We start from the raw sequence: 12,638 nt of genomic DNA on the forward strand, positions 1-12,638 counted from the left end.
CAGGCCCCAACGCGTTTCGCCTTTAGGCTTCCTCAGGGGACCATTGCATCCCTAAAGCTCAACCTGCATTGAAATTTTGAAATATAGGTAAGTAACTATAAAAGTTATTTGAATAATTTGAAATTTTAGTAAGTAGAGTGACTCACCATGAGGTCTAACTATACTGTGTAAGCGAGATTGGATTGTTTGAATCCTGCTATCTAAAATCTGAGATGTAAGTAGGAGAAAGTATGTTAGTTGTTCTATTATCTTATGTACACAATTATTAGTTAATGGGTATAAACCCAAAATATGGTTGTACTTAATCCAGTCTCAGCCTTTGCAAAATCTGAGAGATTTCAATTGCTGTATCAAAGTATATTTAGCCAATCCAACTGAAAGTTGTTGTTATGATACTTGTAGAAGGTGATGTGGTGGTAGTTTTGGGTTTACCTATTAGTAGGTTATCTCTATGAGAAAGGCAGGCTTTTTGATAGGCTTTCCTTAAGATTTTTTGGAGTATCAACGTAATATAAGTCTTTCTTGTAGTGCCTTTTCTTCCATTTTGAAAGTCACATCGGAAGAACAATTACGTCTAATATGTAAGTACTGGCTATAAGGGATGTTTTTAATCAATGACTGAGGATGGGAGCTTTTAGCATGCTGGATCATGTTCCCTGCAGTCACTTTACGGTAAAGGCTAGTAGATATTGTATTATTTTCATTAATAGATAGGAACACATCCAAAAAAGGTAGACCTGTCTTATTAAATTCTGAAGTAAATTTTAGGTTGTAATCATTAAGTTGTAACATTTGGATGAATTGCTGTAATATGGGTATAGGACCTGTCCAAAGCATCAATATATCATCAATGTAGCGTTGCTATGACACTATATGGGGACCAAAAGGTGTGGTGGGAATAATAGTGAAAAGTTCCTTTTCCCACTCAGCAAGGTAGAGGTTGGCGTAGGAGGGGGCACATTTGGTCCCCATGGCAACGCCTTGTACTTGAAAGTACATAGTTTTATCAAATGTGAAAACATTTCTTTCTAGGATGTATTTCAAAAGTTGCAAAATGAAGTTCTGTTTAAGAGCCATTGGTCGATGTCGAGTAAGGGATTGGGAGATCATCTCTAAACCTTTTTTATGGGGAATGCTGGAATACAGCGCCTCTACGTCAATGGTTACCAGGATAGTATCTGATGGGACTTGTAAGTTGTTTTTTGATTTTAGAAGGTCGATAGTATCCTTAAGAAAGGAAGGCAGTTGCACTACCAGTGGTTGTAAATGAGAGTCAACAATCTCACTTGCATGTGATGCTATTGATTGAATACCAGAGACTATTGGTGGACCCATAGGATCAAGGAGACTTAGTACTACTTAGATTAGTAAATAATCCTTTGTATTTTTGTCAATATTATTTTCCTGGAAGGCTTTCCAAATCAGATTGTGAAATTCCTTTTTGTAATTGTCAAGTGTATCTCTAGTGATTGGTAAATACCAATCAGTATTTTTTAAAATGCGAAGACAGATAGATTTATAATGAGAAGTATTCATTATACTAATATTACCTACCTTATCTGATGCTTTAATCACTATGTTTTTATCCTTTTTCAAATTGTGAATTGCTTTTTTTATGGTGTGAATGAAATTGTGTGAGCAAAGACCGCCTGTCATGTTGCTTTTAAGTATCTCATTGGTAATTAGATCTACGAAGAGTTGTATGCGTGGGTTTAGTGAAAGCTGGGGGAAAAAAAACAGATTTGGTTTCCTAGATAATAAATCTCTTGTGGGGTTTGCTGTGACCGACTGTGTTGGTGATATTAGTATGAGTTTGTTGGGATTCATTTTCCATAAAAAGTTCCATAAGGTCACGAAGGGTCCAGAAGTCTTGTATGTTAAATTCCTTAAAGATATTAGAAGTATCAGTTTATGTATCTGTAAATGTATCAAATGTATATGTAAATGTATCAAATTTTGCAAAGGCTAAGACTAGTAAGTACAACCAAATTTTGGGTTTATACCCATCAACTAATAATTGTGTACATAAGACAATTGAACAACTAACATACTTTCTCCTACTTACATCTCAGATTTTAGATAGCAGGATTCAAATAATCCCTCCTGCATTATCTCACTTACACAGTATAGTTAGACCTCATGGTGAGTCACTCTACTTACTAATATTTTAAATTATTCAAATAATCTGTACAGCATTACCCTAAATGTAATTTGCTGCCTTTGGCCAGCATCCATGTATGATTTGTTATTGATTATATGTATATACAAGGTTATGACCCTATCCTTGTTTATGTTTAGATATATTTCTGTCTGTAATGGTCCCCTGAGGAAGCCTAAAGGCGAAACGCATCGGGATCTATTCGCATCCTTCTTCTGAATATTAGTAGGATTACCTTGTCTAGATTAGAGATAACAAACCACCCCCCCCCCTCCTTGTTTTGGGTTACGATAGGGTGGTTTTCTTCTACTGTATATTTGATGTATTGTTTGTAAAATATTATTCTGTATTTGTACTCATAGTTTCACTATGTTTAGGTTCCCTGACTCAGGGAACATTAGTGAATTTTATGACTAAACATTTTGCCACAACAAACAAATACCCTGTCTTTTTTGTTGTATAACTCTCTAAAATCCAGAGTTAGACCTAACTGCTAAATCTATTTCCAGGAAGTCTACTGCCAACTGGTAAGTTGTAAACAAGAACTGAAGTGCATTATGCTAATCAAAAAAGTATATTGCACAAAGGCATGACACCTCCTGTCCTTGAAGACTCTTAGAATTAGATACCAATAAATGTAAATTTGCATTCCTAAATTGTCTTCCAGGACACCAGATGAAATAATAACAAAGAATTTACCAGGGTCCACTGCAGAAACACATGTGCTCTACTACTCACATACTTACTGTAAATTTATTTTACCCAAGCTTTGCTTTGTACCATATAATAATAATATTCCAAGGACATTTGTTTTCTTCCACTGTATGAAAATACTTCTTACATCTTACATACCCCAAATCTCATAATATGGTATTCAAACATACCAACAAATTTGTGGGAGACTCCTGCTGACCTGCATTATGCTGTGACAGAACAGCAAAACTTACATTACAATACTGAAATAGTTACTGAACAATACATAATTTAGGTCCAAACCTAAAAATGGGTATTGAGTGTATCAGGAAATATAAACAAAAAAAAAGTTGTTCTTAGAATTTTGCACAGAAATCCTAAAGCCGTTGTTACATAGTTACATAGTTATGCTAAAAAAAGATATCAAGGACATCCACTAGGAAAATAAACATATCCCAGATAAACTCTATAGACATAATAATCCTGGTTCAATTTTCTCCAACAGGGGAAAAAAATTCCTTCCTGATCCCATGAACAATCGGATGTTCCCTGGATCCACAGTTGCTGTTGTCTTTCTTTTAAAACATTATTGCCCAGTTATAGTTATTTTCCTAAAGCAATCTATAGTACTTGCGTAAGCTACTTCCTGAACGAGCCTGTTTCACATTTTCACAGACTTTATCGTGAAGAATCCCTACCCAATACAGAGATTACATTTATTTTTCTCCAGACAAAAACAGTGCCCCATTGTCGTTTGTAATGGCCTTAAAGTGAATAATAGAGAAGAGAGTTTACAATATGGGCCATTTATATAGGGTGATCATAAGCCCCCCACTCCCCTAAATGTCATTTCTCAAGGGAGAATAGATTCAGTTCAAGTAATCTACTGCAATAGCTGAGCTTCTCCATTCCTTTTATTAGTTTAGTTACCCTTCTTTGCACTTCTTTTGTTTTGTTCTGTTCCTTTTAACAAAGTTAAGAAAGTTTTTTGCTATATTTATTCATTTTGTTCATTATCCACCAAAACCCCCAGATCCTTTTTCACTTTCACCCCTTAAATATTTTCCCCCTAGACAGTATGAAGCACGCTCATGTTGTGAGCCCAAAGTGCATAACTTTATTTTTATCAATATTAAATGTCATTTAAAACTTGGTTGCACTGTCAAACAAGAACATCCATCTCTGCTTGTAGATTATAGACATCCTGTATGGACCTAATTCCATTACATAGTTTGGTGTCATCTGCAAACACAAAAATGGAACTTTTAATCCCAGTCTCTGAGTCACTGAGCCCTGGGGTACATCGCTAATACCCTTAGACCATACTCTCTAGATGTGGCCTTTAGGCCAGTTCTCTGTCCATTTACAGATTGAATTTTCTTAACCTTTAAATCCTAACTGGTATAATAACCGTCTGTGGGGTACAATTGTATAAACATTTGTCTTAGTGATACATGTGTGTAGAATCAATAAAATGAATGTAAATGCACAAAAAGTATGCATCAAATAGAAATTACCCGAACTAAAATGTATGTACTCTAAGTAATTAGACAAAAAACACAGAATGCATGAGGAAAGAACTGTGGGTGGTCCAAAAAAAATAATCTAAAATGTACTTGAGCTGTACCACATTATTACACAAACGCTGGTTACAAAATTGTAACATTTCTATCTGCTGCAATGAGCCCAAAGTTAGAAGCCAGCAAAGGTTTAATATAGCAGCTAGAAACACACAATACACAGACAGGCACATACAATACACATGTAAGTCACAGGACATGTGACTTTCCATAGCCTTTTCTCCAGTGAGAGAAGTTTATAGGTTCTAATGTGGCTTCATTAAGTGTGAAGCTTCATAAATCAGCCTAATCAAGCCTTGATCGGTGGGGATATAACACTATTTAGACAAAGAAGTGTAACACAGAGCTTGCAGTGCAGTCAGAAAGGCAGACACACTGAAGTGGAAGTGGCTCAGTAGAACCCAAGGGTTAATGAAGCCAGTCATGTCAGGACAACTGAACTTATTACATTTCTTCCGTGGAGAAAACTCTGAGGTGCAGAGTGCATCAGCAACTGACTACGCAGTCAAATAACTGGGAGACAAGGGTTAATGCAAGGACACCTGTACTTCTCTTGCAGCAATTGTCACATCTCTGTCAAAAGGAAACGCAACATTTAATTCACAATTTGGGCAAAAGGTCAGTGATGTGTATCTTGTTCCATTTAAAGGTGGTTTCTGTCTCTATGTTGTCCTGAAAGACAATTTAGGAAATATTTTTACACTGGTTTTGAAGAACATATAATTATTTTTGGACCATGTTTTAAATAAATCACATTTAGACTTCTTTATTATGAAAAGTGCAAACAGGACAATTTAGGTAATGTTTCTGTTTTTGCTCTATCCACCTATTAGCATGTTCAAATAATTATGAGCTCTGGAGCACAATGGTTTACTCTGTTTACTGTTTCTGCTTCTCCCATTCTAATTTCTGCTGTACAGAGGATTACAAGTGGCTTGAAGTCAAATTTAGATGCTAATACTGCTCACATTTAAATAATTCCCCTAATGATAAATCAATAAATACAATGTTTATTTTTGTTTATTTTATATTTGCCTTGCATTCTGAAACATACAAAAAAGTATTCATCTGTAATTCTATATTGTGCATTTAATTTCTTTTTGCAGGAATTCTTAAAATATTCCAGAAAGGCCTGTGTCGATGTTGCAGATTTAGAGGTATTTGCTTTTTTGTTATCTAACAGCGATTAATATGGTTTAAAATTATGTCAGAGTAAGCCATAAATACAGCTGATTTCCTAAAATTATGGTATAGATGTAGACTCGTGCAACACATACATAAGTCTACAGTCGTGTAAACAAGTAGGCAAAGCCAAAGAAATTGCAGATAAAGGGGCAATACTTAAGTAAAAGTGCAGAAAAACCAAGCAGATTTACCACATCAATCGGCAACATTCCTTTTTATGTATTGAATTTGACTAAATTCTAAAACTTTAAATTTTGTGAATATTCATAAACAATACAATTGTGTAAATTGTTTCCACTCCTCCACCATTTGCAGATCCTTCAATATCCATCCTTGCCACTAATCCCCTAGCTACCTGCAGTGCTCATGTGGCTACCTTTACTCTCAACCCTTAGTGACAATACATCTAGAACCCCTAATATACATACATATGGAACGTGTACTCTATATACCCTATAGACAATAAAAAACTTAAGGCGATAGGATATCAATTTGATAAACCTTGGATTTGTTTTCTGCAGTCAGCTCCCATATTATTTCAATTATCAGTCAACCATCCTCTTCTCAATATCCCAATTTTAATATTTTATAACTGTTAATGGTATATTATTGCATGACACAAATAGAGGTATTGGTAAAACACCTTCTGGTTTAAATTCAATTCTTGTTGCAGTTGTTGAAAAGATTTCATATGATAATTTTTATAAAATAGGATAAGAAATATATTCATACATCTCTGCAGCCTTGAAAGTTTTTAAAGTTTAAGATTTCTGGAAAAGGTTTTATTGATTCACATGGGAGTATATATATTGTAAAAAAATGTTTATAGTTAGATTTTTTACCAAAGATCACAGATATAGGAAGCCTACTCCAGATGTTATAAAATTATACAATTATCTTTGAACTGTAATAAAGAATTAATGTTGATCAAAGCATAATCATATTGGGTCCTGGAAATACCAAAGTATTTAAATTGGGTTACCACTGCTTTAATTTGTGAAACTGAGATGTCCAAAGAAGATACAAGCAGATTAACAGGTAATATAGTTGATTTGTCCCAATTTGTCTGGAAACCAGACATCAAATCTCTTTATCATTGGATATCATTGCTTTTTTTTCCACCACTCCACCTCTCTAAAATCCAACAGTCTTAATGACTGTCTTATGAATTCTAGAGCGAACTGAAGAAAGAGAGGACATCCTAGTTTTTCTCTGCAGAATAAAATGTTTGTGATAACATAGCATTATTACTAGTTCTAGTGGATGGCTGTGCATAGATTATTTTAACCATAACTGTAATAGAATTGACCAAGTCTAATTCCATTTATTATGATCAAAAGCTTCAACTGGTATTTGTGAATGTACAGTATAATGCTTTTTAAATTAATTACAGCAGAGTCTCTTGCTGGGCCCTGATTTTTTGGATTAATCAAAAATGTATCTTTTTCTTCCATCTCCCGATTATTAAGCCTTTAAGCTGTATAGGTATTTACAAATTAAAAAGTTTAAAGTCTACATAAATTCTGTCAGGCTTTGAGATTATTGTTAACCACTAAGCATAAAGATGCCAGATAGGTTTCAGGCTCCTTCTGCCAGTTTATAATTTGATAATACCTGATATGCCTCTAGATTTAATTACATTATCATTTAATTTTCATGCAATTGCTTCAGATCTGTTGGCAGCACATCCATGATGCAAATCTCCTGTCCCACCACATTACAAAGGTTCTTTATTGGATTATCATCTGGTGACTGTGGAGGTGACCGTGGACGTCAAACTCCTATTATCCTAATGTTGCAGCAGAAATTGACTCCTCAGACGAGGGACCACTTCTCCAATCTTATCCTCTTCAAGTTTAGTGAGCTAGTTTGCCTATTCTTAGCTGACCAAAGTGGCATGTGTATAGTCTTCTGCTGCTGTAGCCCATCTTTCTTAAGGTCTAATATGTTGTGCATTCAGAGATAGTCTTCTGCATACCTTGGCAATGATTTGAGATACTATTGCCGTCTATCCGCCCAAACCAGTATGGCCATTCTCCTCTGACCTCGATCATCTGCAAAGCAATTTTGCCTAAAGCACTGCCACACATGCTATTCACTACAAAACCTAGGGATGGTTGACCTCAAAAGATAAAAACTAAATCATTACATTGTTAAATACTCCCCTCAGTTTATATATGCTGGCAAATAGGTAAATGTAATAAATTAATTTTTCATTTTATCAGCTTGTATCTAAATGTTTTGTGTTAATAATTTTACATAGTGTTTGAGAGCCAGAGTATTGATGACTGCCTTTTTCAAAGTGTCTCTTTATATTAACCTCCTGGGCGTTTCACTGATGTCTGGATTTCTGTACCAAAAGCGGTACACTGTTTTTCATTAAATTTTTTTTTTTAAGTTGTAGACCTGTAACTTACAGAAATATGTCCGAACAAGGGTCTAGTAGATATTCTGAATATATTAAAGTTTGAAACACACAATCCTGTAAAAAAAAAAAAAAAAAAAAATTACCTTTAATATTAAAATGAAATAAAAAACACAAAATTCAGCCTGAACAAGAATGCTAAATAAATAAAAAATACTGAAAATGTAATAATTCAGTATACTGTATAGTACAATATTTTTCTAAAACACCTCCCTAGTGTGGTAAATTTTAAAACAGTCCAAAGTCACATACCTATAGACAAAACCACATAAATATATTTTGTATTGGATTGGATACAGGACTTTGTATTGAATTCAATACAAAATATTTGAATTTGCCGCTACTACCCCTGTCGACGGGCATATGCACTGACATCATCAGGAATCGCCGAGGGATGCGTACGCGAACGCCGAGTGTTCCAATTCTTTGCGTACTTCCATGCAAAAAGCGTTACATTTTTTGCATGGAAATTTATTTTAGATTGTAGGCTATAATTCTTAGGCATGACTCACCGAAATATGTCCAAAATATATAAGACGCACCCAATTTTTAAGGAGGAAAATCTAGAAAAAAAAGATTCTGAACCAAATACTGTAGTAAAATATTTTATATCAACTGTATAAGGTTAACAACAATTTAAGAACAATTTTATGTCAACCATGTAACATATTAAGAACTTAGTACTCTTAACTTAATCTTTACTCTCATTAACAGTCAGTAAACAATAACAAAAATAAGGCTTTAATGTTTTTATTCAAACCCCAAGAATTCCTCTTCTTCGCTGCTATCAGAAATGAGGATGGACAGATCCTCACAGTCATTGTCAACACTTTCTTCCTCACTGGTGTCAAATACGACGTCATCTTCTGTTCCATCCAAGGCATTACTAATGCCACATTTCTTGAAGGATTTTACAACAATGTCCTCCTTCACGGAGTCCCATGACCTTTTAACCCATTCACACACTTGTGTGATAGTGGGCCTCTTCATCCGCCCAGTAGGAGTCAAATCATGGTTGCCAGCTGCCATCCAGGTGTTCCACTCCTCTCGCATCAGAACTTTGAACGGTTTGTTAATGGCAACATCCAGAGGTTGCAGCTGGCTGGTAAGACCACCAGGAATAACAGCTATTTGGGTCATCACTTTTTTAAAGTTCTTTTTAGTAGTTTCCGTAATGTGCGCTCTGAATTGGTCAAGCACCAACAAGGAAGATTTCTTGAGAAGCCCGCCAGGACGTTTGGACCACACTTTGTCAATCCACAGCCTCATGCCATTTTCGTCCATCCACCCTTTATCATGAATATGCACGACGACTCCCCGTGGAATTTTTTCTTTTGGCAATGTTTTCCTTTTAAAGATCAACATCGGAGGCAGTTTGGTACCATCTGCACAGCAGGACAGCACAACAGTGTAGTGGGTTTTCTCATGCCCTGAGGTTTTTATGGTTATGGATTTGGCTCCTTTGCTATCTACGGTTCTGTTAGATGGCACGTCAAACGTTAATGGGACTTCATCCATGTTCCCAATCTGGCTAATTTCAAAGTTATTCTTCTTTCTCGCATCAATAACAAACTTATGAAAAGCCAGAATCTTGGATTCGTATTCCTTTGGCATTTTTTGCGCAATTCTGGTTTTGGTGCGCATAGAAAGGCCAGATCTCTTCATAAATCTATAACACCACGATGGTGATCCGGTAAAATCCTGAATGCCTTTCTCCACAGCAATGCGTTTGGCCTCATTGATTATCATTTTAGTTGAGACAGAAATTCCTTTTTTTCCCGGTGACTTGTGATCCACTCCTTCACTTCTACCTCTAACTCTGGCCACTTTGCAGTTGGTTTACGTAAATTGTGTTTGTTTTTGCCCAACTTTTGGAGCTGATCCTCCTGTTTCCTCCACTCTCTAATCATTTTCTCAGTTGGAGGTGGTCCGAAGTGTCTCTCCGCTGCTCTGTTTCCATGCTCCTTAGCAAATTTAATTACTTCCAGCTTGAAAGCAGCTTTATATGCTAGTCTCTTCTGGTTAGACATCTTGTAAAGGATGAACGGTAACAGTACCGTAATTTTCTGCAAGAAATGCAGAAATGAAAAAAACATGCCACAAATTCAGTCTGCAGCACACACATACAAAGTACGGTAGCCTGCAATAAAGCACCACACAAAGATATGCCGGTGTTCTGATGAATTGACCTACTTTGTCATCTCAACAAAGTAGGACAATTCGTCAGAACACTGGCCTCCCCAGTCATGTGACCCTACAATGGTACCCGGGACTGGCACATCTTTCCAGCCACAAATGCCCTCAGAGTCCTTTAGGTCAGCGGTCCCCAACCTTTTTGACCCCAGGGACCGGTTTCATGGAGGCAAATTTTTCTGAGGACCAGTATTTTTTTTCAGCTCTGGCGGTTCACTAAAAACACTGATGCGGACCAATTCTGGTCCACGGACGGAGGTTAGGGTCCGCTGCATTATCCTACAATAGTGATGGGCAACTGCCCCCAAGTGCTCCATTTTATGATAATTTTATATACATCTATCTATCTATCCATCTCATATATCCATTCATTCATCCATCCATTTATATATATATATATATATATATATATATATATATGTATATATATAATATAAAGATTTTTAATACAGCTTTTTTTGTATTGAATCCAATCCAAAGTGATTTGAATTTCCGCCCCGCCCCCACCGATGCATGCACCGACGTCACCCGGGAAACCCCGGAGATCGTCACTGCACACGCTGGGAGAAGACAGAAGAGGACAGACGGAGGAGCTGCGGAGGCAAGGTAAGTGTTTTTTTTTTCAGTTGTAATCTGATTGTCATTCAATGTTGTATGACAATCAGATTGCATTGTAACGCTTGTTTCTATTTTTAGCTCCCCCGAACCTGGTACGGGGTAAACGCTTGTGACAAGTTTTCTTACCCCGAACCAGGTTCGGGCTAACCTCCCAGGTGGGTAAAGGCTCAGTAAAAGGCCAGGCTTCAGTTTGTTTGTAAACAATGTCTTGTGAGAATTATAATCACATGAATGGCAACCAAGGTAATTATACAAATTGTATACAGGAACTAGCAGCCAGCTTGCCCTCTTAAACCTGGATCCATCACAAACTCTCACATCCTGCTAACGCCCAGTTATTATTCTCAAATTAATGCATATTAGAGATTCCTTTCTGAATAAGAGTGGGATATCCTCTCGCCTGGGCCCCATGACCCCATTCTTCAATAAACCCGCTTTTCCTCCTGATATGGATTCTCCTCAATTTCTAGCATGGGGCTCTACTGATCATTAACAGTAGAGTCCCATGCTTCTGATGTTCTTCAAAATAATGCACGATTGCCATCACTGGGTGCTCTACAATGAAGGGTACTGTATTGAGTCCTCTTTTAGCTTCAGTTCCACAAATTTCTATGTTTTTTATGCTTCCTTTTCTAACTTACAAGAGTTCACTAAAACTCCAACTTCCTTTGAGGAACAACCCTATCGATATTACCAGGCTCTAACAAATCAGTCAAGTGTGATGTTCTGAGACATTTCCTGACAGCTATCAGGACGATCATTCCCAGACCTTGGTGTTCTCTCTCCCCCCTCTTCTATCTAGGAGTAGCCCAGCGAACGCGAACGTATTGACCATATAGAACACCTCGTAGCTTTAGACGAGGTATTATATAAATATACAGCTACTTGGACAGGATGGCTGCTCTTTAAACGTCTACTAGATTTAAAACATGTTTATCTTGAAACTGTTTATCAACAGGAAAACATTTTATATGTTTCCTTTACTTTCACTCTCCTTCATCTTCCCAATTATTTATAGAGCTCTCAACCCCTTCCGGTCTTTTTGAACATCTACCCCCTCCCCCCTTATTTAATTCCCTTTTTTCTTTTTCAGCTGACAGTTCCAGCACGCTCCTTAGATATGGGACACCATATAGGGCCTTAACCTATGGTTAGGTCACCTATCTTTTGCTACCCTAGGCTTTTACCTGTATAGTAGTCGCTCCACACTGTGGTGGATAGATGCCTACCCAACTTGGTGGCAAAATAATACATTCCTATATCCATATTTTTTAGAATTGTTTCTCTAAACACAGATGTTGTCCTCATGTTTGCATAATAACCACCACATTTTTTGGAAAATGTAATTGAGTGATTGTTGATTTTTTTCTTTGCTCTATCACATCATTATACTGTTTTAAACTCTGTATTTTTGCTGACCTCTTTCAGTTGTTTCCCTGATTGTTTACATATTCTGTATTTTGTATTTTATATTATGTAAATCCCCAATAGGCACATTTAAGCAAGAACTAGCAGCCAACTCAGGCACATGGAGTCATACTAAGGATCTTTTATGTACATATATCAGACACAAAGGGGTTAAAATAAATCTGTCAAGCTGTGTTGCCTTTGCACAAAATAGGTTATCCGTGAGGAAGTCATTAGTGGGTCACTGGAGGAGAGAAGAGAGCGTATAGGGGTTGAACTTGATTCTAAGGTGAAATGGAAGCTAATGTTGAGAACTGCAAAGAAAGACGGCAGATAAGGAGTAGTGGGAAGGATGGATAAATCTGGCAGCAACATTCAT

The 12,638-nt window shown here is 36.6% G+C and overlaps 1 protein-coding gene across 1 annotated transcript in view; it reads left to right on the plus strand.

The window, feature by feature from the left end:
• TRIO (trio Rho guanine nucleotide exchange factor) overlaps positions 1-12,638 on the plus strand; it is a gene marked incomplete at its 5' end in the record, with an annotated part of 463,708 nt that overhangs the window by 425,246 nt on the left and 25,824 nt on the right. The window contains 1 exon segment of the mRNA XM_072411970.1: positions 5,538-5,588. Within this exon segment, the coding sequence (XP_072268071.1) occupies positions 5,538-5,588 (51 nt within the window).

Source organism: Pyxicephalus adspersus, chromosome 5 (assembly GCF_032062135.1).
Source record: "Pyxicephalus adspersus chromosome 5, UCB_Pads_2.0, whole genome shotgun sequence".
Lineage (NCBI taxonomy): Eukaryota > Metazoa > Chordata > Amphibia > Anura > Pyxicephalidae > Pyxicephalus > Pyxicephalus adspersus.